The sequence below is a fragment of the Musca autumnalis genome, unplaced genomic scaffold, assembly GCF_047663935.1.
Source record: "Musca autumnalis isolate F117 unplaced genomic scaffold, ASM4766393v1 scaffold_5, whole genome shotgun sequence".
NCBI lineage: Eukaryota > Metazoa > Arthropoda > Insecta > Diptera > Muscidae > Musca > Musca autumnalis.
In genome coordinates, this window is record NW_027412088.1 from 204,055,480 (window position 1) to 204,082,561 (window position 27,082).

General features: G+C 36.8%; 2 protein-coding genes across 2 annotated transcripts; one reads left to right on the top strand and one right to left on the bottom strand.

Moving 5' to 3' along the window:
* The first annotated feature begins 656 nt into the window (after positions 1-656).
* garz (Sec7 domain-containing protein garz) lies at positions 657-10,053 on the top strand. Its single transcript, XM_073956577.1, has 9 exons — positions 657-1,138; positions 1,341-1,539; positions 1,600-2,705; positions 2,766-3,764; positions 3,835-4,043; positions 4,103-5,599; positions 5,665-6,716; positions 8,192-8,469; positions 8,532-10,053. Exons 1-9 carry the CDS (start codon positions 1,037-1,039, stop codon positions 9,651-9,653), a joined length of 6,564 nt encoding a protein of 2,187 aa, XP_073812678.1. The 5' UTR covers positions 657-1,036; the 3' UTR covers positions 9,654-10,053.
* Positions 10,054-24,381: 14,328 nt separating this feature from the next.
* On the bottom strand, positions 24,382-26,408 carry LOC141386922 (uncharacterized). The gene is made up of 3 exons (XM_073955822.1): positions 25,734-26,408; positions 24,593-25,669; positions 24,382-24,396 (listed from the first exon to the last, which is right to left on the bottom strand). The coding sequence occupies exons 1-3, from the start codon at positions 26,406-26,408 to the stop codon at positions 24,382-24,384; spliced, it is 1,767 nt and encodes a 588-aa protein (XP_073811923.1).
* Between the last annotated feature and the right edge of the window lie 674 nt (positions 26,409-27,082).

Consider the following 27,082-nt stretch of genomic DNA (forward strand, 5'->3'; position numbering starts at 1 on the left):
GTTTTTGAAAATTAAAAACAGTTTTATTGTGGAAATAACATAGTCCAACCCCCAGTTTTTGTAAAAATTTTTATTCTTCTCACACGAATTGTCAAATTTTGTAGATCGATTTACTCGATTTAGCGCAAATGTAGAGCGCTGATTTTTAAATGAGGAATCCTTAACGATATATGGAACGGTTATACGAAAAATTAGATGTGTATGTCATCTGGGGGCTAAGCTATGAATGCCTAAATTATTACGAATATAGACGAACGAACAAAAATAAGATACAAAAACTGGGGGTAATTGTATTGTTTTATGGAAAACAAATTTGTAAAGTGGAAAAATACTTTTTTGTTTAATTTTCTTTTTTATTTTTAATAAAATACAAGGTGTTTGCTTCCTTTATTGGCGGACAAATTGTTCTGTTTTGGCAAGCCAGCTGATTGCTTGCTGGTTTTTGCTGGGAAGGTGTCTGTTTACTTTTAACAATTTTCTAGCAAAAGAGAATAAAAACCCCTTACTCTCTGAGAAAGTTCTTGCCGGAAAATTCTTGCTGGGAAAGTAACCAGACAGACTTAATATGTTTTAGTAAAATTTTTAGTAGTTGTAATTCATGCAAATACCTTATATAAATTTGCCTTGATTTAAACGAAACGCAACAAAAACAAAACATATGTTGCCATATCATTTAACAACCAAGCAATTGTCAGTTCTGACAGTTTGGAAACGTCATCAAGTTAAGCTGAAAATTAGATTTTTTGTCGTGGTTGCGTGTTAAGTTATGTTAAATTTTGTTAAATTCCAACAATTAAAATGTGAATAAAACAAGAGGAGAGATTCTTGCCTGCCTGTATATAGTATTATTAATACAAAATTTGCGACAAAAAAGAACTTAACAAAAAGAAAAGAAGAGACACATCAGCCAACTAAGTTTTGTCAACTACACCCTCAATCGATTTGAGGAAAAAGTTTTTCGTGTTTTTCTTTTGTGTGCGTGGTGGAAAAGTTGGATTATTTTATTTCTTTTAGAAGAATAGAAAACTAATTCACAATGTCACTGCCAGGAAACGGCATATTCGTGGTCCGCGGCGAAATGTCCACACTAATGACTGCAATGCGCAGGGGCTCCCGTTGGAATGCCTCAGCATACGTGGTAAGTAATTAAAATAAAGAAGATATACATATATCCACATATGGACGTGTATGTATGTAGTTGGCTGGCTAGAGATGGATGGATTCGGCAAATGTTATGCGTGTGTATATTTATTTGTAAATAGTATATGATGATTATTGTTTGTTTTTGTATATGAGTGAGTGTGATTGTTAATAATGATGCTGTTTTGTTTTTCTTTTAGGATGAGGAAAAAGATGGTTTGATGAAATTGTTTATGGATCTGAAACAAGTTCTCAATCGCATTGAAGATTTGAGATTAATAGATCCAAATGTGTTCCTTGCACCGTTCTTGGAGGTTATACGTACCGAAGAGACCACGGGGGCTGTGACCAGTTTGGCATTGTCAGCCATAAACAAATTTTTATCTTATGGTTTGATAGGTAAGCATTGAAAAATAACTTTTCTTCAAAAAACTTAAATACCAATGAACATTCTTGCAGATCCCACCTGTCCAAATTTGGCTGTGACCATCGAAAATATTGCCGATGCTGTTACTCACGCCCGTTTCATGGGTACTGACCAATCTTCAGATGGTGTTACCTTGTTTCGTGTTGTAGAAGTTTTACATACCTTAATGCGCAGCCCCGAGGGCTCCATGCTCACCAATGAGTCGGTGTGTGAAGTAATGTTGAGTTGTTTTAAAATATGCTTCGAACCTCGCCTCAATGAATTACTGCGCCGCTCTGCCGAACAGGCATTAAAAGATATGGTGCTTTTGTTGTTTATGCGTTTGCCACAGTTTGCAGATGATCGTACTGAATCGGGGATGTTGAAAAAATTCCAAATGATGGCCGCTGCAATGGAAAAGGACAAGAAACAACGAAAACGCTCCTCTAAGATGGCGGCTAGTCAAGAAAATTTAGTACGCAGCCAAAGTTATAAAGGATCCGATTTATCTAAAGTCGGTGTGGAAGAACAAAGGAAAATTTCCACACAATCAGCTCCAGGTGATGAGGTGCAGCAACAAAATTCAGCAACACCGGGCCACTTACATCAATTGAAAGCACCACCACTGGCTACAACTCCGGCCACACCAGCTGGTAATATTGTTGATTTGCAGGGTAAAATAACCCAAACCCCAACATCGGCCATAAACACGACTAGTGTTGTGGATGGCGAGGCCCAGGAAACAACTCCAACAACGAACGCAGAGACAAATGCTCCTTCGATATCGGTGGAACCAGCTTCACCACCCACAAACACCACTCAAGATGAAAATCCAGACAACAGACCCCAATCTCCGCTTTCTCAGGGCGGTAGCAGTGAATACATAAATTCCGTGGGTGTACGTTTTACCCAACAAAATTCCGTTGATGTGTCCGAAGGTATGGCACCATTGGTACCATACGGTTTGCCCTGCATTCAAGAACTGTTTCGTTTCTTGATATTGCTTTGCAATCCCTTGGACAAACAAAACACCGATACCATGATGCATATGGGTTTGAGTCTGCTGACCGTTGCCTTTGAAGTGGGAGCCGACAATATGCTGAAATATGACTCATTACTGCAATTGGTCAAGGATGATTTATGTCGCAACTTATTTGCGGTGGGTTTATAAGCTTGTCTGTAACAATTTCCATTACTAATTTGACATTTTTCTTTACAGCTCATGAACTCGGAACGTTTGACAATATTTGCTGCTGATTTACAAGTCTGTTTCCTCATGTTTGAATCAATGAGAGGCCATTTAAAATTCCAATTAGAAAGCTACCTCAAAAAGTTGTCGGAAATTATTGCCAGTGACAATCCAAAGACCCCATATGAAATGCGTGAATTGGCTTTGGACAATTTGCTACAGCTATGGCGCATTCCAAACTTTGTAACAGAGCTTTATATCAACTATGACTGTGATTTGTATTGCAGCGACTTGTTTGAGAGTCTAACAAATCTGTTGTCCAAGTATACCTTGTCGGCCACAAATGCCATTTATAATACTCACATACTGGCAATGGATACATTGATATCGGTGGTGGATAATATTGAAAGTAATTGTGTGGCTGCCAAAAATGGTGGTGGACAACAGGCAGATAATACAGCAGGTGGCGGCGGTGCCTCGCAAACATCCTCTTCGTCACTACGCCATTCACGTCAAAACTCCGGTTTAGAGGGTATTGTCATAGATGATCCCAAGACATCCGAGGAGAATTACAATGTGGAAAATATATCCAAATTTATTAACACCTCATCACGTTTGCGATCCTTGTCTGGCGATACTGCTGCTAAGAAAGCCATAACCGGGGAATATTTGAAAGAAGTAAAACACAAAAAGCGGGTATTGAGCCAAGGCACAGAACTTTTTAATCAACGACCCGATAAGGGTATACAATTTCTACAAGATAATGGCATATTGAATCCGGAATTAGATCCCCGGGAGATTGCTTCGTTCTTGCGGGAAAATCCCGGTCTGGATAAGAAAATGATTGGCGAATATATTTCGAAAAAGAAAAATGTGGATTCTAAAATTTTAATGAATTTTGTGGAGTCCTTTGATTTTAGGGGACTACGTGTTGATCAAGCCTTACGTTTGTATTTGGAGACATTCCGTTTGCCTGGAGAGGCTCCCTTGATATTTTTGGTCTTGGAACATTTCTCCGATCATTGGCATGTAAGTGGAAAGTAACTGTGATGGAAGAATAGACAAAGGATTTTTAATGTTATCAAACTTTTCTTTGTAGAAACAAAACGGTGAGCCTTTTGCCAATACGGATGCAGCCTTTAGCTTGGCCTATTCCATTATTATGTTAAACATGGATCAGCACAATGCCAATGCCAAGAGATTGAATATACCCATGACCCAAGAGGACTTCCTTAAGAACTTGAGGGGCCTAAATGGTGGTATAGATTACGATCAAGATTTGCTGGCAACCATTTATAATGCCATTAAGTAAGATGGAACACTATTGTTTTTGTTGTGGCGTTGTAATTATCTTATTTTCTTTCCAGGAATGATGAAATTATCATGCCTGCTGAACAAACCGGTTTGGTACGTGAAAACTATTTGTGGAAGGTATTGCTGAGGCGTGGTGCGACTTCAGATGGTGTCTTCACGTATGTCCACGACGCCACCTATGATATGGATATTTTCAATGTAATCTGGGGACCTTCGCTAAGCTCCTTGAGCTTCATGTTTGACAAGAGCAATGAGAATGGTTATCAACGAACCCTTACAGGCTTTACAAAATGTGCTGCCATTTCTGCCTTCTATGGCCTGCATGAAGATTTTGATGCCTTGATTTTGACGTTGTGTAAATTTACTAGTATAATCAGTTCGGCCCAATTGGAAACCACACATCCAGCACCCAATGAAATTGTCCAGGCAGTCAATTTTGGTTTAAATCCCAAGGGACAGGCAGCCATGCGTACAGTGTTCGCTTTGGTCCATGACTATGGTGATTGTTTGAGGGACGGTTGGCGCCATATTCTCGATTTGTATTTACAACTTTTCCGTTTGAAACTGTTGCCGAAATCTCTAATGGAAGTTGAAGACTTCTGTGAACCGTCAGGCAAGGCCCAACTGATATTGGAAAAACCAAGTCAGAAGCAAGAATCTGGCATATTTTCCAGTCTCTATTCATATCTATCGTCCGAGGGACAACGGGAACCTTCCTATGAGGAACAGGAATTTATCAAGATTGGTAAAAAATGTATCAAAGAATGTCAGCTGGATCAAATGATACAAGAGTCAAAATTTGTGCAGTTGGAATCTCTGCAAGAATTGCTGAAACAAGTTTTAGCCTCTCTCAAGGCACCCAGTGCCCACAAATCAATTGGCATGCCCTATGCCGAGGATGTTGTTGTCTTTTGGATGGAGTTTTTGGTGAAAATTGTCATCTACAATCGGGATCGCATGATACCCTTGTGGCCTGCTGTTCGTGATCAAATGTACCTGCTGTTAATGGGAAGTGCATCATGTGGCTATGATTATCTTCTGAATCGTTGCATTGTGGCCATGCTCAAGTTGGCCATATATTTAATGCGCAATGAAGAGCTGTGCCCAATTGTTTTGAAATCTTTGAAAATGTTGTTAATGTTAAAGCCAGCCGTTATTCTACGGATTTCCAAACAAATTTCCATAGGAATGTATGAGTTGTTGAAAACCTCGGCCCAAAATATTCATTCGGAACAAGATTGGCAAATAGTTTTTACCATTTTGGAATGTGTGGGTGCGGGGGCAGAACCACCAGAGTATGATGATGCTTCATTGCCTGTGCCAAATGGTTTGGCTGCCAAATCAGATGGGGCCGTAAGCAGTGAAGAGGATTCAGGCTTGCCTGACCGTGGTTACACCTCAGATTCGGAATTGAGTAGTAAGCAGACAGTAAGCGCCAAGCAACAGATACCAGTGACACAGAATTCCAATGCCAGCAGCCCATTCCCCTCAAGTCCCACCGGCGAAAATTGGATATTGGTTAATAAGGACACAGATTTGGCGGCTTCAAGGTGAGAAATAAATTTTTATATGTTTTGTAATAAGTTTTATAATTCTTGATTTTCTTTGTCTCTAGGCCACAATCACCACCAGAATCGATTGGTGCTCCAACACTTTCCAATTTGGTTTATAACTGCAAGCTTTTGGATCACATGCCTTTCGCTTTGTTCAAATGCTGGGATTCATTGGCATTTATTGTGCGCAACGTGGCCCACATTACCCCATACAATTTTGAAAGTTGTGTTCGTTGCATACGCACATTTGTGGAAGCCTGTCGTGATGGTGGCATACGCCAGCGACGTAAAATGGAAGCTGCCTTGGCCGCGGCTGCCACCAATCAAAAGAAGAAGGGCAACAATAAACGTCACGAACGTTCCAATGATCGCAATAAACATGATGATGATAATGGTGGTGCTGGTGGTGAAGATGGCGATGAAGCTGATTTGGCTCAACGTTATGAAACCCTATCCATACAATTACTTGATCTTATGTATACTCTCTATACCAGAACTGCCCAAATTTTCCGTTGGTGGGCAGAGGAAGGTTGTGCTGTACCCCAGTGTTCAGCTTTGTGGGCCCAAGGTTGGTGTCCCCTGCTACAAGGTATTGCACGCCTTGCCATGGATCGACGACGTGAAGTTCGAACCTATGCCATATCATGCCTGCAACAAAGAGCTTTATTAGTGCATGATTTGCAAACATTATCCGGCACTGAATGGGCTTCTTGCTTCCAACAGGTACTATTTCCATTACTTAATGAATTATTGCCTGATAGTGCGGCAGTGGCCCAATTGGATCAAGTACTCTTGGAGGAGTCTAGGATACGTACAGCCACCATCATGTCAAAGGTATTTTTACATCATCTGACGCCATTGATTGAGCTGGGCAGTGCCTTTAATGATCTTTGGATGCAAATATTGGATTACATTGAGAAATTTATGAAAGTTGGTTCCGACATGTTATCCGAACAAATGCAAGAGATACTCAAGAATATGCTATTGGTAATGCATTCAGTTCGGGTCTTCCACAACAATGATGGTACAATACGTATGGATTTGTGGGAATTGACATGGAAACGTATTGGAGAATTTCTACCAAATCTTAAGGATGAATTATTCCGTGATGAAGGTAGGTAAATTTGTCATTTTTTTCCATTCATCCATTATGCGTCATGAATTTCATCGTTACACGTTGGAAGTTAGTGAATCCATAAGGGGAAAGTGTGTTTGTTGAAGATGACGAGGAATGAACTTTGAAAAGTTGGTTTGTTAACTTGCAAGGAAGCTTTCTGTGGACTTGAAAATTGAACAACTAAAAACTATTCCAAGTCTTTGCATTAAGAATAAATGTTCTTGTCCGGATTATAACTAGTAGCAGTTACCATCATCGCAGTGATGAGTCAAAAGGGAGAGTTCCTTAAGGTGAATGCCATATTTCAATACAAAATCAAGTCATGCTTGATGCACTAGTTCAAAAATTTTGACAGTGGGGAATTATCCAAATAATTCTGTAGAAAATAGATTCAAAGGATAACTAAAATTTAGTGATGGTTTGAATATTCCCACAATAGCATCTTAAGTCCTGGAAGGGTGTTAGATTATCCATTACATTGCAATTGCTTTTATGACTCATCGGTTACTAAAATGGCAACATGTACTGTCTACACCCATTTTCACATGCAATTCGAAGAATTTCAGTTGTAATATGAATATTTTATTTCAAATTCGAAACATTTCACTTGCAATTTGAGAATCACAAAAAATTTTCGAATTATTTAATTTGTTATTTGAGAATTCCAATTGAAATTCGAATTACTTAATTTATAATTCCATATTTTCTATTTGTAATTTCAAATTTTCATTTGAAATTCGAAACATTACATTTGAAATTCAAAATATTAGTCCATATTTACATTAGGCAATTTTCCTTGCGGCAATTGTCAGCTTGATGGAGAGAGAGGTGAAGCATATGGTAACCCTATGCCTCTCAGCACCCTCTCTCACCAACAAACTGACAATTGTCGCATAGAAAATTGCCTAATGTAAATATGGACTAAGATTTGTGATTTAAATTATTCCATTAAAAATTCGAAACAAAAATAAAATACAAAATTTTTGGTTTCATTGGTTTCATATTTGGTTTTTCGAATTACAAATGAAATGTTTCGAATTACAAACGGAATAATTCGAATTAAAAATTTAATATTTCGAATTTCAAATGGTAAAAAATCGAATTACAAATGGAAAAAATCGAATTATAAATGAAATAATTCGAAATTCAATGGGAATTCTCAAATTATAAGTGAAATGTTTCGAATTATAACTGAAATTCTTCGAATTACATGTAAAAATTGTGTAGTCTCTATCAGCCTCCTAAACTATGTCTATGCTATTGATGTATTTGGATTATAAATTGTCAGTTCAGCGAATCTATAACAATAGGTTCTTTTTGGAACGTTAAACCTTTTTATGTAGTTTGAATTGTATTTCGTTTTTATTCGAGTTCTAAAGTCCAAAGTCATTTAAAACCATTTCATGCAATCATCATAAAATAAGTTTCTTAAAACCACAGTGCAATAAGTGAATACCTTGCACAATTTTAAGGTAACCGAGCACATGTTATGAAACAACCCAGTCAGCCAGCTGCAGTTGTGGCTCCACCAATGACCTCAACCTCACCACCAGCTGTGGCAATTTTGCCACAAACGACAACAGCTGCACCAGCAACAGTGGCTGCTAACCAGTCATCAGTTCCAGCAGCAACACCCTTTGTACCCTCACCAGTTTCTTTAATATCACCCGTGGAATCGCCGCGTCATAGTATAATTCTGCAACCACCTGTGGCAGATTCTCTACAGCAGCAGCCGATTTTCTATGGACAGGTAAGGAATGGGAATATTTTTTAAAAACATTGTGCCTTTTAACTATTTCAATTCATTGGCAGTTGCCTGTTAACAATGTCCCCATAATTGTGCCTCAGCAACAACAACAACCACAGCCTGTTGCTCAAACACAAGTGGCAGCAGCAACAACAAACAATGATCAATTGCAACCATTTACTTTTACATCCCCAATTTTAAGCCAGGCCAACAATCAGCAAGGTGTTCATTTGTTGTCCATGAATTCCTCTGGTTCCGAAACTTTGACATCAAGTGTACCACCCACTACTCAAACGGAACAGAGTGGTGCTAACACCAACGTCAATGGTGTCAACACCAATGCCCCCCTTCCAACAGCACCAGCCGCACCAGTTATAGGAGATAACAATTCCACTGCAAATGTGCCCCAAACGGTGCCTCAATTTAACACCACTGTTCCTAACATGTTTCCCAATGCAGCAACAACTTCTAGGCCAGCCATGACATCAACCCTCATAAACACCAATCCTGTGGCAATTGATAGTAATTCATTTTCCATAGAATTGTATGATACCATACCAGATGTTAATCAAACCCAAGGTGCCACATCCCAACCCGACATCAGTAGCCCTGTAGAGGAACCACACCAAACTCGCCTAAGACATATGCTACAAGAGCAATACAATCAATACTACAAACAATATAAACTCCATCAAGAGGTACAGCAAAAAATTGCCAACAATGAAACCTTAAATGCCAGCCAAGCACAACAGGCCATCAACACCAGTCAACTAAATACCTCAGTGTTTAGTGGCGATGAAGTAAGTACCATTGCAGAAATAGAAGCGGAATATAAAGCGGTTTCCGATGAACCAAACACCACTGCTCCCAAGGTACCAATCAGTCATCTATTGGCTGGTAATGAATATCCATCATTGCAAAAACAACCCACACCTGCCATTGTTCAAAGTTTCACCCCGGTCTATGTTCAACAAACGGCCACGACAAGCCAGCAACAGACTGGTGGTGATATCTATCAGGAATATGTCCAAAATCCATACAATCTAACATTGCAACAGTCTCAAATGCCAACAGCTGTGCCGTTGGTAAGTGTGGAACAGCATCAACAGAATTTAAGGCGTTTAGAAATGCAATATAACACGGGATGTGATCTAGAGCCAAATACGTTTGTTTTTGGACGACCCTAAAATCCACAAAACTTCATGGATATCCAGAAATTATCATCATAGTTAAGTATAAGTGATACATAGAGAAAAATAAAGAAGAGTGTAAAGAAAGAAAGACAGAATGAAAGAAGGAAGGTAAAGAAGGTATCCATTGGTAAGAAGTGTTTTGTTAGCTCTCCTTTCCCCTCACCGCCCCATTCAAGGCAATGTCTGACAGTTACTGTCCTAAATTTATTGTATTCCTTTCGAGGGGACAAGAAGTGAAATACGGTGGATTTGTATGCATTCCACCCGTTAGTTTGTTTTGTACGTTTTACTTTGTTTAGCTAAAATTAGGTTAAAATTCAATTTATTATTATGTATGTATGTCATGATGAACAGCATAGAGCGAGTTTCATTAAATCAAATTTATAACAAAAAAGAATTATTAAAAAAATGCAAATGTTGTTTATCTTCTAACATATAATTTATATACAAAAAAAGAAAATTAAAAAAAATCTATGTCAATCTGTATCTGTACATAGCATAATTGATATAAAAATAAATAAATATCTATCAAATATAGTTGTGCTGCTGCGGTTTGTTTTTCTATAAAACAAAATTTACTATTATTTTTTAAATTCAGAATACTTCTTATAGAGAACAAACAATATTATTTGTTTTGAGATAATAAATAATTCGTTGCATACTTTTAGGCCACATGAATATGAAGTCTTTATACTTTAATTTCCTTTCTTTATAAGGCAATATTTGTTGAATTAAATTAACTGTATTTTTCGATTGGAGTTAAGGGGTCGATTATCGATAGCAATTATCGTTGAGTGGCGTTGTCAGTTGCCAAAATTACTTTATGGCAACTTTCAATTGAAGTTGCGACTCTCAGTTGACGAAGCGGCTATTTTTCAGCAACCACCTACTTTCAGTTGCAGTGAATATTTTTGAAGAAACAAGAAGTAAAATGGAAGGGAAAAATAAACATTTTCTTAACAGTTGTTGATTCTTTGCATCATAACTTAATTATGTTTATAAAAAATGAATGAGTAATGAAGATATCGAAGCCTTCTATACAGAAATTGAAGACTTAATGAAAATGACAAAACACCATGAAATCACGATAATACAGGGCGATTTCAATGCCAAAGTGGGTAATGATGTAGTACATGGTGTTACTGGACAATATGGACTGGGTGAAAGGAACGATAGAGGCGATCGGCTAATTAATTTCTGCCAAGAATATAAAATGCTGGTAACAAACACGATGTTTTGCCTACCTAAAAGAAGGCTTTATACCTGGAAATCCCCCCAGGACAGAGAGGGAAATATAGTCAGAAATCAAATAGATTATATTCTTATAAACAAGAGGTACAGCACAGCCATTACAAAAACATATCCAGGGGCAGATGTACCATCAGACCACAACCTCCTGATGACGAGTCTATGTACCAAACTTAAAACAACAAAAAATAAAACACCAAGAAGGAAACTAAATATTGAAAAACTAAAAGATGAAAATACTATCAGCCCTATTCTGAACGCATGGGAGTTGGGAATTTTTTCCCATTCCCACATTTTCGTATTCTGAATAAAATTTTGTGGGAGTTTTTTTTCCCATTTCCCATCTCCCCTCATTCTGAATGAAGTTCGAATTTGGAATTTGTTCCCATGGGAAAAAAAGTATACATTCTCTATCTTGAATTGTGGGAGAATTTTGTGTCTTTTTGTGGGAAAAATCTCCCCAGCAAACAGTGTGGGAGTTTGAAAAAAATTTTCAAGAAATTTCATATTTTTATGAAATTTCATATTTTTAGACATCTACACGACAAAATTATTGCAAATATTTATAATCGCCATGTGTTTGCTTAATAAAAGCATACAAAATGTACTGTAAAATATGCCATTAGTAGACTTCGGATTTTGCATATTCTTACATAAAAAACCTACAAGAATCTAACATGTTTTACACCGATAAAAATTTTTCCTTTATGTTATCGAACAAAACAAAAAAAATGTAGTTAAAATTAGTAGATTTTTGCAGTTCTGGAACAGACCATATGTATTGAAATACGAGAAAAAGTGCCATGGTTGATTCTGTTAACGCAGCACAGCAAGTAAAAACAAATCAATTTCAAAAGAATTTTTGGCAATAATTATTAAAATATATTGGAAAATAACCATAATACATACAATCTTTACAACTTGTATTCATTTTCGTAATATAATCTTCCGGTTTTTTAAATCAGACGACTAACGTTCTAATGAAAACGTATTAGTCTCCTCAACGACACGACAACTATCACACAAACGTACATACATACAGTATCGGCCAAAACTAAAGCACCCCCTCAGTAAATTTTTTTGAAATGATAATTTTTTTATGAAAACTAAATTATAAATTTATTTTTTATTTTTCTTTTTATATATTTATGTCTTTATAATTGAAAAATACAAAAATAAGGAGATCAGAATTTAATAAACAAAAGTTAAAATTCAAAAAACATTTTAGGTCGCAAATATAAGCGGACAAAACTAAAGCACCCCCCCATTTGACGTACAGCAAAAACTATTGAAATCAATATTTCGTTGCTTATCCTCTATTCCGGATGACACAATCACATCTTTTAGGCATAAAGGATACTAAATTATTAATTATTGCAGGCGAAAAAATCGGTTTTCGGAAAATTTAGCTTAAATCCTCAAAATACTGAAAATCGGAAGTTACCGTTATATGGGGGCTATACCCAAACGTGGACCCAGGTCCACGATTTTTGGTGGATATGTTTTGTGACCACTAAGAACCCTAAGTACCAAATTACAGCTAATTTAGTAGGAAAATGTGGCTTAAATATCCGAAATACCGAAGATCGGAAGGTACCGCTATAAGGGGGCTATACCAAAACATTAGCCGATATTGTTCATATTCATCCAAAAATTATGCTACAGCATCCACTAGTCAAATACAATACGCTAACGTTTAAAAATTAGCAAAAGAACGAATTGCAGAAGAACGACAGACGCCGGCTTATTCAGTCGACGACCAGCAAAAAAAAAAACCTTTCATATCGTCTAAAAATGAAGGAGCCAGACTGGCATTCGCCAAGACCCATTTGAACTGTTTTCCGATAAATCTATGTTTAATTTATAGTATTCAGATGGTAAAAGGCTTGGACCAAATGGGCAATCGTTAAATCCTAAATATTGCAAAGACGCTGTAAAACATGGAGGTGGAAGGTTTTTTGCTGGTCGTCGACTGAATAAGCCGGTGTCTACCGTTCTTTTGCAATTCGTTCTTTTGCTAATTTTTAAACGTTAGCGTATTGTATTTGACTAGTGGATGCTGTAGCATCATTTTTGGATGAATATGAACAATATCGGCTAATGTTTTGGTATAGCCCCCTTATAGCGGTACCTTCCGATCTTCGGTATTTCGGATATTTAAGCCACATTTTCCTACTAAATTAGCTGTAATTTGGTACTTAGGGTTCTTAGTGGTCACAAAACATATCCACCAAAAATCGTGGACCTGGGTCCACGTTTGGGTATAGCCCCCATATAACGATAACTTCCGATTTTCAGTATTTTGAGGATTTAAGCTAAATTTTCCGAAAACCGATTATTTCGCCTGCAATAATTAATAATTTAGTATCCTTTATGCCTAAAAGATGTGATTGTGTCATCCAGAATAGAGGATAAGCAACGAAATATTGATTTCAATAGTTTTTGCTGTACGTCAAATGGGGGGGTGCTTTAGTTTTGTCCGCTTATATTTGCGACCTAAAATGTTTTTTGAATTTTAACTTTTGTTTATTAAATTCTGATCTCCTTATTTTTGTATTTTTCAATTATAAAGATATAAATAAATAAAAAGAAAAATAAAAAATAAATTTATAATTTAGTTTTCATAAAAAAATTATCATTTCAAAAAAATTTACTGAGGGGGTGCTTTAGTTTTGGCCGATACTGTATATGCTAAATTATTGCAATGCTATTCCATTTTCCGAAATGCCTTTTCTTGAATAGGATCGTTATTTTTGAACGTAGAAGCTTGAAATTTTGCAAGGGCATGTGTTTTAGTTTTAGATTCAATCAAAAACGTATTTTATTTATTTATTTTTTTGAGATACGTTTTCTAAAATATGTAATAATCGAGAAAAATATCCGAATTTTTCTTTTTGATTTTTTTTTTAAAATATGCAAAATACGGGTTCTAGCGATCATTAGGAATAAGTAAAACTAGCGATATACGCGTTAAAACCCTAACTAAAATTATTCCGAATCAACATACAATTTTTAAATTAGTTGCAAACTTAAAAAGTTCCTATTACTTTATACACAAAACTTATGTTTGCCTACTAATTAAAAAATGCTTACACCAATTCGCAAATTCTGAAGAAAATGTGCTTATTAGAACAACACCACACATCGTTGACTCCATTCACTTAAAAAATCCATAAATCAATGCACGGTTGTTGAATTAAGTGAGTTGTGCTTTGCTAATCTAATTCAAAAACCGCGAATTCAATGCAAATAGGCATTTTGTATTACAAAACAAAATTACATCCCCCCAAAAGTATGCTATAATAATTTGGTGTAACTGATTTCGAATTTCGAAATTCCAGCTCCCATCATTTGCTGTTCCCACGTCGTTGAGAATATGGAAAACGTGGGAATGGGAAATTTCGCCCCCATGGGAAACAGTTCCCATGGGAATGTTCAGAATAGGGCTGTATGACAAATATAAAAGAGCGTGTCAATTCGGAGTTAAGTAGGATCAACGCAGAGGATGTTGAAAAAATGTGGAACTCCATTAAGGTAACTTTAATATCTATAGCGGACAATGGTCTAGGAAGCTGCAATCGACCACAAAAACAGAAAGAATGGATGTCAGATGAAATACTACAACTAATAAATGAACGTCGTAAATATAAAAACAAAAATTATGAAAGGTATTGGGAATTGAACAAAGAAATACGAATAGCAGTACGTGCAGCAAAAAACAATCATCTTATAAGCCAATGCAAGGAGATAGAAAGACTACAAAATCTGCATGACGACTTCAATCTCCATAAAAAACTAAAAGAAGTATCGGGAGTATACCGGAAAACAAATTCCAAAATCTTATATAACAGCAATAATGAAGTTGTGTTTAGTACTGAAGAGAAGAAGCTGATATGGATTAAATACATAAAACAGTTATTCACGGACGACAGCCGATCCACTTACGAATCTATTTCCCCACCACTCACAGGAACCTCAATTACCAAGCAAGAGGTAGAGTCTGCAATAACGTCTTTAAAAGACAGGAAAGCTTGCGGTCCAGACGAAATTCCTTCGGAAATTCTGAAGTTGATAGACGACAACAACATGGACATTCTAACAGTACTGTTCAACAAAATTTACGATACGGGCCAATTTCCTCAAGACTGGCTGAAATCAACATTCATAACTATCCACAAGAAAAGTCATCCAAAATATTGCAATGATTACAGACTATTAAGTCTAATGAGTCACGCGTTAAAAATATTTCTCAGAATAATTCATTCCCGAATTTATAAAAAATGCGAAAGCACTATGGGTATAACCCAATTCTTCAAACAATGCATGGGAACACGGGAAGCACTTTTCTCTATACAGACACTGATTCAAAAATGCCGCAACGCAAAAAAGGATGTTTTCTTATGCTTTGTTGATTACGAGAAAGCCTTTGATACAGTGACGCATGATAAACTGATACAAATTCTTACATCCATTGATATAGACCAAAAAGAGATCCAATGTATAAAGAGCTTATACTGGCACCAATCAGCACAAATAGAAATAAGCGGAGAACTGATGGAAAGCATCATTATATCTAAAGGTGTCAGGCAAGGTTGTATTCTTTCTCCATTACTCTTTAACATCTACTCTGTAGTGCGATTCTGTAACTCCTTAACGACAGAATTAACGACGAATGTCGGTAGTTAACGATAATTTTCGGTAAGTGCTATTCTGTATACCAATTTTAACAATTTTTGTCGGTAAATTTTGTCGTTAATTACCGAAAATTATTGTTAAGTTAACAACCAAAAAAGTTGTTGTTAAGTCTTAACGACAGTACATTATTGCAATATTTTGTTGATTTCTTTTAAAAACGGCGTTTTTATATGAGCATATGTTATGTTAATGAGGAGTGTACACAAGGTAAATTCTGCCTTATTGAGAAAAATCTTCTTAAAGCGTTTACATAAGGGTTAACTATGTATGATAATCAATTAAATCGGCGCTGGTGAAGGCGCAACAGTGGCGAAGCTGCCCCATGCTATCCTACATATGAAGACTACGCTAACCTTTGTTTTACTTACTAAAGAGGAAAAACGTTATCTAATGCTTCAAAAGAACTCAAGTGTGGTACTGCTATGTAAGACCTATACCAATGTCCGTAACACTATCTTTCTAGGAGGCTTTCGTTGGCTTTAATTTAGCATTGAGGCCAACACGTGAATAGTATTACTATAAGAAATTTCCGCTATAAGAAATTTCATTTAATGTGGGCGTGAATTGAATATGTGAATATATAAACTCAAATGACGGTAACGAGGATCCGCGATCACTGAAGGGGCTTAAGTCATGTCAAATATCACATGTGAATTTCCATACAGAGCGCCACAACCCAAAATATGATCCCAACTTTTAATTAAAAAATACAACTGCGCTTTTAAAAAAGATTAATGATGGCTTTATCACTTTTATTACATTTAAATCACACACACAATAAAAACATCTTAAGAAATCCTTCTTTACTGGCATCCGTATTCATCCAAAAGACACACTTTTGAGCCAAATTCCTTCAAAAATCTGAATTGTTTCCTTCTTAAACGCTTTATGTTTTGTACTCGCGACGAAATAATGTTTTCAGCTTCAAAATATATTTTAATTAATATTAAAATATAATATTTGACATTTCCTTCCTATCGATTTTCGTCGGTATGAGTTAACGATTTCTACAATCGTTAAAATAAAGTTACAGAATAGCACATTCGTTAACTCAACCGAATATTTTCGTTAACTACCGATGTCGGTTCGTTATTAAAAAAAAGTTACAGAATCGCACTACTGAAAAAATATTTCAAGAGGCTTTTAATAACGTTCAAAAGCTCGAAAAAACTCTTTCTTTTATTAAACATCAAAAGGTCGAAGAAAAACAACAATAACAATTTGTTCAAAAAGGAATATATTTAAACGGAATATTCCTTAATAATATAAGATATGCGGATGACACAACAATACTGTCTGATAGTATGCTTGGACTGCAATTTTTAATGCATCAACTATCCACATACAGTCAATATTATGGACTAAAAATTAATATGCAAAAAAACTAAATACATGATTATCAGCAAGAACAATAATTACAACAACATCACGCTGCAAGTACAGGACACATTTATCGCAAGAGTAAAGAGCTTTAAATATCTTGGATTCAATATAAACGAGAAATGGGATTGCTCAAGAGAAATTAGAAGCCGCATAGAAATGGCAAGAGCCGCATTTTATAAATACAAAAAATGTTGTCAAGTCATGATATAAATCTTACAACAAAGCGACGATTTATAAAATCATATGTTTGGTCAGTTTTGCTATATGCTGTAGAAACATGGACATTAAAATCAGCAGATATAAAAAGATTAGAGGCGTTCGAAATCTGGATATATAGGCGCGTACTGAAAATATCATGGACTGATTTCATACCTAATGCCGAAATCCTGAGAAAAATGCACTGCGAGAGGGAGTTGATCGATTTGATAAAGAGACGGAAGACAGCATATCTAGGACACATTATGAGAAACCCCAAATACAAATTGCTACAAAATATACTACGGACAACTATTGCTGGCAGAGCTGAAAGAGGCAGAAAAGAAACTATATGGCTAGACAATATCCAAGTATGGAGGGGAATTCGGGATTCTGGAAGACTTTTAAGTGATGCTAGAGACAGAGATGCCTTTGCAGAGATCCTGAAAAATATGTGAAATTATAATATCCTAAGCAAATAATGATTTTTTTTTGTAATATTGTTTTGGTCGCCTATAATTCGAAACCCGAATTGGCAAATAAAGAAGAATAAAAAATATGGTGAAAATAATGACAAATATTTCAAATTAATTGATAAAAAGCAAATCCAATGTGCACAAGTGCTCAACCTATACAGCCGACTACACCAGGGAATTTCGTTTTTGAATAAAACAGATTTTTATTTAATTGAATTAATTGAGCTATCATTACCTAAGGAGTTTGTATTGGATAGCGATATCTAGCGAAGTCCACACACATCCAACCAATATGCTACAATCGTTTTGCCGGTGGTTTAATTCAGCTCATCAGGCATATTAGATGTTGTGCTAGACAAAGGCTGAGTTTGAAAACTTGTATATACACTAAACGTATTGCAAATTTGCAGTTTTGAAGTATTTTTGAAGCCTTTTTACTATCCTAGTGTCTCTGGTCTTCCTAGAATCCTTCTTCCACACACACTCACATACAATGGGAAGAGGGCTTTTCTTTATGAATTGTAATGCCTTCCAGTTCGGAAGTTTGATAGATTGGTAGTGGCTTAGAACGCTAAGATGTCGGCAATACTGTCTGTTTGTTGTAGAGGTCCCAGGTTCAAACCTCACCTCAAAGGAGCTTCGTTCTAATAAGACAACAATTAAAGGAAAAATGTTTTTTATTTTGTCTTTTTTTCCTCCTCTGTCAACTTCGAAACGATTCAATTTTGGCACATTTTGTCCTCTATCAAGTGGTCAACTTTCTTCGATACGTTCGACAATGTATATTGAGCCATGCAATTGTAATGATTGCCATGGGACTCTTGAAAACTTCTCTGCGGAAAAAATTATCCTTTAAGGTTTCTACAATGTAGACAACGGCATCCTCTGGCTATCGAAAATACGCCTTAAACCTATAATAATTTACTGATTTTACAGATGTTTCCAACATGAGCATCAGCTTACCGTGCAGATGGCAACTCCAATGGATTTTATTTGTCCCACAAATTTCTTCTAATAAATGCAATGTCCTGTTCATTTTCTTCATCATCAAAAATAATTCCACTGAACTTATCATTTTAAAATACTTTTATTTTTGCGAATTGTGTGTTTTGTATTAAATATAGAGTTCACAAGTTCGAAAAACACTGATCGATAACACGTTTATCGACCACCCAGTTGGGTTGACATCAATAATACAACATTTCATCTCAGTCACGCTGGCCTGGATAGAAGCACCCATTCTTTCAGAAAGGTTGTATAGAAGCACCCATTCTTTCAGAAAGGTTGTATAGAAGCACCCATTCTTTCAGAAAGGTTGTATAGAAGCACACATTCTTTCAGAAAGGTTGTATAGAAGCACACATTCTTTCAGAAAGGTTGTATAGAAGCACCCATTCTTTCAGAAAGGTTGTATAGAAGCACCCATTCTTTCAGAAAGGTTGTATAGAAGCACCCATTCTTTCAGAAAGGTTGTATAGAAGCACCCATTCTTTCAGAAAGGTTGTATAGAAGCACCCATTCTTTCAGAAAGGTTGTATAGAAGCACCCATTCTTTCAGAAAGGTTGTATAGAAGCACCCATTCTTTCAGAAAGGTTGTATAGAAGCACCCATTCTTTCAGAAAGGTTGTATAGAAGCACCCATTCTTTCAGAAAGGTTGTATAGAAGCACCCATTCTTTCAGAAAGGTTGTATAGAAGCACCCATTCTTTCAGAAAGGTTGTATGGAAGCACCCATTCTTTCAGAAAGGTTGTATGGAAGCACCCATTCTTTCAGAAAGGTTGTATAGAAGCACCCATTCTTTCAGAAAGGTTGTATAGAAGCACCCATTCTTTCAGAAATGTTGTATAGAAGAACCCATTCTTTCAGAAAGGTTGTATAGAAGCACCCTTTCTTTCAGAAAGGTTGTATAGAAGCACCCTTTCTTTCAGAAAGGTTGTATAGAAGCACCCTTTCTTTCAGAAAGGTTGTATAGAAGCACCCTTTCTTTCAGAAAGGTTGTATAGAAGCACCCTTTCTTTCAGAAAGGTTGTATAGAAGCACCCTTTCTTTCAGAAAGGTTGTATAGAAGCACCCTTTCTTTCAGAAAGGTTGTATAGAAGCACCCTTTCTTTCAGAAAGGTTGTATAGAAGCACCCTTTCTTTCAGAAAGGTTGTATAGAAGCACCCTTTCTTTCAGAAAGGTTGTATAGAAGCACCCTTTCTTTCAGAAAGGTTGTATAGAAGCACCCTTTCTTTCAGAAAGGTTGTATAGAAGCACCCTTTCTTTCAGAAAGGTTGTATAGAAGCACCCTTTCTTTCAGAAAGGTTGTATAGAAGCACCCTTTCTTTCAGAAAGGTTGTATAGAAGCACCCTTTCTTTCAGAAAGGTTGTATAGAAGCACCCTTTCTTTCAGAAAGGTTGTATAGAAGCACCCTTTCTTTCAGAAAGGTTGTATAGAAGCACCCTTTCTTTCAGAAAGGTTGTATAGAAGCACCCTTTCTTTCAGAAAGGTTGTATAGAAGCACCCTTTCTTTCAGAAGGTTGTATAGAAGCACCCTTTCTTTCAGAAAGGTTGTATAGAAGCACCCTTTCTTTCAGAAAGGTTGTATAGAAGCACCCTTTCTTTCAGAAAGGTTGTATAGAAGCACCCTTTCTTTCAGAAAGGTTGTATAGAAGCACCCTTTCTTTCAGAAAGGTTGTATAGAAGCACCCTTTCTTTCAGAAAGGTTGTATAGAAGCACCCTTTCTTTCAGAAAGGTTGTATAGAAGCACCCTTTCTTTCAGAAAGGTTGTATAGAAGCACCCTTTCTTTCAGAAAGGTTGTATAGAAGCACCCTTTCTTTCAGAAAGGTTGTATAGAAGCACCCTTTCTTTCAGAAAGGTTGTATAGAAGCACCCTTTCTTTCAGAAAGGTTGTATAGAAGCACCCTTTCTTTCAGAAAGGTTGTATAGAAGCACCCTTTCTTTCAGAAAGGTTGTATAGAAGCACCCTTTCTTTCAGAAAGGTTGTATAGAAGCACCCTTTCTTTCAGAAAGGTTGTATAGAAGCACCCTTTCTTTCAGAAAGGTTGTATAGAAGCACCCTTTCTTTCAGAAAGGTTATATAGAAGCACCCTTTCTTTCAGAAAGGTTGTATAGAAGCACCCTTTCTTTCAGAAAGGTTGTATAGAAGCACCCTTTCTTTCAGAAAGGTTGTAAAGAAGCACCCTTTCTTTCAGAAAGGTTGTATAGAAGCACCCTTTCTTTCAGAAAGGTTGTATAGAAGCACCCTTTCTTTCAGAAAGGTTGTATAGAACCACCCTTTCTTTCAGAAAGGTTGTATAGAAGCACCCATTCTTTCAGAATGGTTGTATAGAAGCATCCTTTCTTTCAGAAAGGTTGCATAGAACCACCCTTTTTTTTCAGAAATGTAGTATAGAACCACCCTTTCTTTCAGAAAGGTTGTATAGAAGTACCCTTTTTTCGGAAAGGTTGTATAGAAGCAAACTTTCTTTCAGAAAGGTTGTATAGGAGCACCCTAAAAAAGCACCCTTTCTTTCACAAAGGGCCTAAAGAAGCACCCTTTCTTTCACAAAGGGTCTATAGAAGCACCCTTTCTTTCACAAAGGGTCTATAGAAGCACCCTTTCTTTCACAAAGGGTCTATAGAAGCACCCTTTCTTTCACAAAGGGTCTATAGAAGCACCCTTTCTTTCACAAAGGGTCTATAGAAGCACCCTTTCTTTCACAAAGGGTCTATAGAAGCACCCTTTCTTTCACAAAGGGTCTATAGAAGCACCCTTTCTTTCACAAATGGTCTATAGAAGCACCCTTTCTTTCACAAATGGTCTATAGAAGCACCCTTTCTTTCACAAAGGGTCTATAGAAGCACCCTTTCTTTCACAAAGGGTCTATAGAAGCACCCTTTCTTTCACAAAGGGTCTATAGAAGCACCCTTTCTTTCACAAAGGGTCTATAGAAGCACCCTTTCTTTCACAAAGAGTCTATAGAAGCACCCTTTCTTTCACAAATGGTCTATAGAAGCACCCTTTCTTTCACAAATGGTCTATAGAAGCACCCTTTCTTTCACAAAGGGTCTATAGAAGCACCCTTTCTTTCACAAATGGTCTATAGAAGCACCCTTTCTTTCACAAATGGTCTATAGAAGCACCCTTTCTTTCACAAAGGGTCTATAGAAGCACCCTTTCTTTCACAAAGGGTCTATAGAAGCACCCTTTTTTTCACAAAGGGTCTATAGAAGCGCCCTTTCATTCACAAAGGATCTATAGAAGCACCCTTTCTTTCACAAAGGGTTTATAGAAGCACCCTTTCTTTTACAAAGGATGTATAGAAGCACCCTTTCTTTTACAAAGGGTCTATAGAAGCACCCTTTCTTTTACAAAGGGTCTATAGAAGCACCCTTTCTTTTACAAAGGGTCTATATAAGCACCCTTTCTTTTACAAAGGGTCTATAGAAGCACCCTTTCTTTTACAAAGGGTCTATAGAAGCACCCTTTCTTTTACAAAGGGTCTACAGAAGCACCCTTTCTTTTACAAAGGGTCTATAGAAGCACCCTTTCTTTCACAAAGGGTCTATAGAAGCACTCTTTCTTTCACAAAGGGTCTATAGAAGCAACCTGTCTTTCACAAAGGGTCTATAGAAGCAACCTTTCTTTCACAAAGGGCCTATAGAAGCACACTTTCTTTCACAAAGGGTCTATAGAAGCAACCTTTCTTTCACAAAGGGTCTATAGAAGCACCCTTTCTTTCACAAAGGGTCTATAGAAGCACCCTTTCTTTCACAAAGGGTCTATAGAAGCACCCTTTCTTTCACAAAGGGTCTATAGAAGCCCCCTTTCTTTCACAAAGGGTCTATAGAAGCACCCTTTCTTTCACAAAGGGTCTATAGAAGCACCCTTTCTTTCACAAAGGGTCTATAGAAGCACCATTTCTTTCACAAAGGGTCTATAGAAGCCCCCTTTCTTTCACAAAGGGTCTATAGAAGCACCCTTTCTTTCACAAAGGGTCTATAGAAGCACCCTTTCTTTCACAAAGGGTCTATAGAAGCACCCTTTCTTTCACAAAGGGTCTATAGAAGCACCCTTTCTTTCACAAAGGGTCTATAGAAGCACCCTTTCTTTCACAAAGGGTCTATAGAAGCACCTTTTCTTTCACAAAGGGTCTATAGAAGCACCCTTTCTTTCACAAAGGGTCTGTAGAAGCACCCATTCTTTTACAAAAGGTCTATAGAAGCACCCTTTCTTTTACAAAGGGTCTATAGAAGCACCCTTTCTTTTACAAAGGGTCTATAGAAAGGGTCTGTAGAAGCACCCATTCTTTTACAAAAGGTCTATAGAAGCACCCTTTCTTTTACAAAGGGTCTATAGAAGCACCCTTTCTTTTACAAAGGGTCTATAGAAGCACCCTTTCTTTTACAAAGGGTCTATAGAAGCACCCTTTCTTTTACAAAGGGTCTATAGAAGCACCCTTTCTTTTACAAAGGGTCTATAGAAGAACCCTTTCTTTTACAAAGGGTCTATAGAAGCACCCTTTCTTTTACAAAGGGTCTATAGAAGCACCCTTTCTTTTACAAAGGGTCTATAGAAGCACCCTTTCTTTTACAAAGGGTCTATAGAAGCACCCTTTCTTTTACAAAGGGTCTATAGAAGCAACCTTTCTTTTACAAAGGGTCTATAGAAGCACCCTTTCTTTTACAAAGGGTCTATAGAAGCACCCTTTCTTTTACAAAGGGTCTATAGAAGCACCCTTTCTTTTACAAAGGGTCTATAGAAGCACCCTTTCTTTTACAAAGGGTCTATAGAAGCACCCTTTCTTTCACAAAGGGTCTATAGAAGCACCCTTTCTTTCACAAAGGGTCTATAGAAGCACCCTTTCTTTCACAAAGGGTCTATAGAAGCACCCTTTCTTTCACAAAGGGTCTATAGAAGCACCCTTTCTTTCACAAAGGGTCTATAGAAGCACCCTTTCTTTCACAAAGGGTCTATAGAAGCACCCTTTCTTTCACAAAGGGTCTATAGAAGCACCCTTTCTTTCACAAAGGGTCTATAGAAGCACCCTTTCTTTCACAAAGGGTCTATAGAAGCACCCTTTCTTTCACAAAGGGTCTATAGAAGCACCCTTTCTTTCACAAAGGGTCTATAGAAGCACCCCTTCTTTCACAAAGGGTCTATAGAAGCACACTTTCTTTCACAAAGGGTCTATAGAAGCACCCTTTCTTTCACAAAGGGTCTATAGAAGCACCCTTTCTTTCACAAAGGGTCTATAGAAGCACCCTTTCTTTCACAAAGGGTCTATAGAAGCACCCTTTCTTTCACAAAGGGTCTATAGAAGCACACTTTCTTTCACAAAGGGTCTATAGAAGCACCCTTTCTTTCACAAAGGGTCTATAGAAGCACCCTTTCTTTCACAAAGGGTCTATAGAAGCACCCTTTCTTTCACAAAGGGTCTATAGAAAAATCCTTTCTTTTAGAAAGCGCCTTTTACAAATATAATCGAGTTTATTATAAGAATTAACAGCAATGGTTCTACTAAAATAAGTATGTAGTTTTATCTATTTTATGTTTATGTTTGTTTTAATATTATTTTCTACATCATATAATTATGTTGTTTATTATATTTCACAACTTTTCTTTAATTTTTAATAAAATCTTTCAATTTCACGCACAAAGGCATTACTTGGTCAAAATATATTAACATACTTTTAGGCGTTACACATATAAAAATGTTTATTACAAGTTTTATTGATTAAAATAATTGTTTCTATTGAAATAGGTAATTTTTATTACATTTTATGCTTCTTTCAACATTATCATTTTCATTATTTAATTAATTTTTTAATAATTCGCCTCAATTTGTTTTTATTTTTAATATAATCTTTAAATTTCTCAAGGAAAATTTCACCAACAAATGTTATTGTTGCAAGGGTAATTCCAAATATCCAAACACCCCATATTACAGAAAAATGATCAAATGTTAACGCCACTGGATGTTTTTGGTTATCCTTTAATAAATCATTATCACTACTGGTAGTTTCTCGTATGTCCCTTAAAATATCCTTTGTCCATTTCGCTTCCAGACCCGTCTCACGTATTCTCAATATAAAATCCTTCAAAGGATGATAGAAAGGTGAATTGAATTGCATCGGTAGTGTGAGATAGACATTGTCAATACAAAGTTTTGTGGCCACTCTGAAACGTGGCTTCCACAAATTTTCCTGTAACGATTGCAAAACATTCCATTCAGCATTGTAGACAACATAGGCGTAGGATGTATTTAGGGAATTCAGGTGACGAGATACTGTATCCACATCGGCTATTACAATGTTGCTTAGGAAGGTGGTGGGTATTATGCCCAAATAATTGTAGATAATAAACATATAATCTAACATCATTATTGGTACATTGGACCGGCGTAAATCTTCCAAAGTTTCCAAATCGTTGCCAAAAATGGTGGCACTCAGGGCCGAGGTTAAAGCGGCAACAAATGTTAGACAGTAAAGCATACCCGAAACTATGACAAACATATGAATGAGCAGGGCTCGCTTTCTGGCCAATATTCCAAATAGTTTTTCATTGGTGATGTTGCCCATTGGCATGGATAACATACCCCTTAAGGTTAGGGATATATATTTCCATGGATGACATTTACCATCATCGAGCATGTCAATTAAAAAATAGACCAATTGAAAACTTAGAAACAATACTATGATTTGCAACCACATGTTTAGATTTAAAATACGAGGTATATAGTGGCCAACAAAGATTTCCGGAATAACCGGAACTAAAACACAGCTATTGGTATTTGTTATGGGATAGCTGCCATGGTAATTGTGGGGTAACATTTGTGAAAAAGGATGAATTCCAATATCAATAGTTTGCTCCAATAGTAACTCGTTTTCATAGTCCACCATCATGGGATGGCTGCCAGAACTTTCTAATTCAACAAATTTACCATTGATGTGCTTAACAAATTCTATGTACAAATGGCCAGCAATGCCGGTGACTTCTTCCACATCACTATCCCAACGTTTGGCCTGGAAGTGAAGTAATTTCATTCATATTGGTTCCTTAATTCTAAAAGTTGTGGTGCGGTCTTACCTTAAAAACACTGGGCTTATCATGGAACACAGGTGACCTAAACTCATAACCCATTACATCTAAGGTACGATCCCAATAGTATTTATATGGATGGACATCTGTTAGGCGTATTAATTTCACTGGCCTTGGAAACGGTGTATAGGTATAAATTTCCATTTTCAATTGTCTGATATCCGTATCCACGTGCCTCTCCTGGTACATTAGGATAACGTTGAGCATATTCTTAGACCAACACCAACGGAAAAATCTCATCAATTTCTCCTGGCGTATAAACGATGCCACACCCGTCATTTCGTGGCCAACTAGCAGAAATATCAATTTGGTATCTCGACTGGCGCCAAGGGAAGTGGAAACAAATTCCTTTAACTCCTTGTTGAAAATGTCATTTATTATGACCACGGCCAGATTTCGATTGGTTAGAATTTTACCCAGATTCGGTATGTCTTCGGTGTTGTTCACATAATCCCACGGTGCAATGGTGAACAACATGAGTGGCTTGAATATGGCGTTGGTGAACATGTATTCGGTAATAATATCTCCCACGGCCTTGTGAATATCGTCTCCAACATCGCTCAACAGATTAGTGGTATTTGGCGGCATATCATGGACCTCCTCTGGGGTACCGTAAAATATAATATTATCAAAATGATTGTAAAAGCTAACGGTTTTAGTCATTTTTATTAACAGTTCCACCTGTCGGCGTATAATATCCTCCGGGTGTAACTGTCGCTGAGAGGTGTAACTGTTGCTGAGACTTAAAAAGCAAAGTATAATTGCGAGCCCGAAATGATACTTCATCGTTGTTTGTGGGAAGAATAAACTTTGACAGCGATTGCCGGTGATTCTTAGGTTTTTATATGAAGTTTCTTAGGGGGAAGAGGGGCGGGGTATTAGTGATGGTAACATCATAACGCTAATTGGAAAATTATTATTGAGAAATTATTTTCCAACACTTTTGTATTCCGAAATTTCTAACCTGTCAAGGGTCATAGGGTGATGTGCCTAATTGAATAATTAACTCAATTACGATTGGTTAATGCCACTAGGCTTTGTGTTAGCTCAGTTATTTAGATAAAGATCGCAAGTTATTCGAGAGAAATTATTTTGGTCTTCTTCTCAGGAATTATTAGATTGTTAACAAGGTGACTTTTTTGTTTTGTTGTGGTCTACGGCACCACTACTTGCTTTACATAGATAATTCTCACTTCTCTTTTATGAAAAATATTCTGAGAAGACCCTCGCGTCTACTATGAAAATAACATCGGTTCTACGACAACACCTGTAGCTAATCTATGAAAAAGTATATTGCTGAGAAGACCTGCTACGTTTCTATAAAACTACCATTGTGT

Coding starts and splice junctions, on each gene's coding strand:
- garz (XM_073956577.1), top strand. CDS start 1,037: ATGTCACTGCCAGGAAACGGCATATTCGTGGTCCGCGGCGAAATGTCC. Junction 5,600..5,664: donor ACAGATTTGGCGGCTTCAAG/GTGAGAAATAAA, acceptor CTTTGTCTCTAG/GCCACAATCACCACCAGAAT. Junction 8,470..8,531: donor AGCCGATTTTCTATGGACAG/GTAAGGAATGGG, acceptor ATTCATTGGCAG/TTGCCTGTTAACAATGTCCC.
- LOC141386922 (XM_073955822.1), bottom strand. CDS start 26,408: ATGACTAAAACCGTTAGCTTTTACAATCATTTTGATAATATTATATTT. Junction 25,670..25,733: donor ATAAGCCCAGTGTTTTTAAG/GTAAGACCGCAC, acceptor CTTCACTTCCAG/GCCAAACGTTGGGATAGTGA.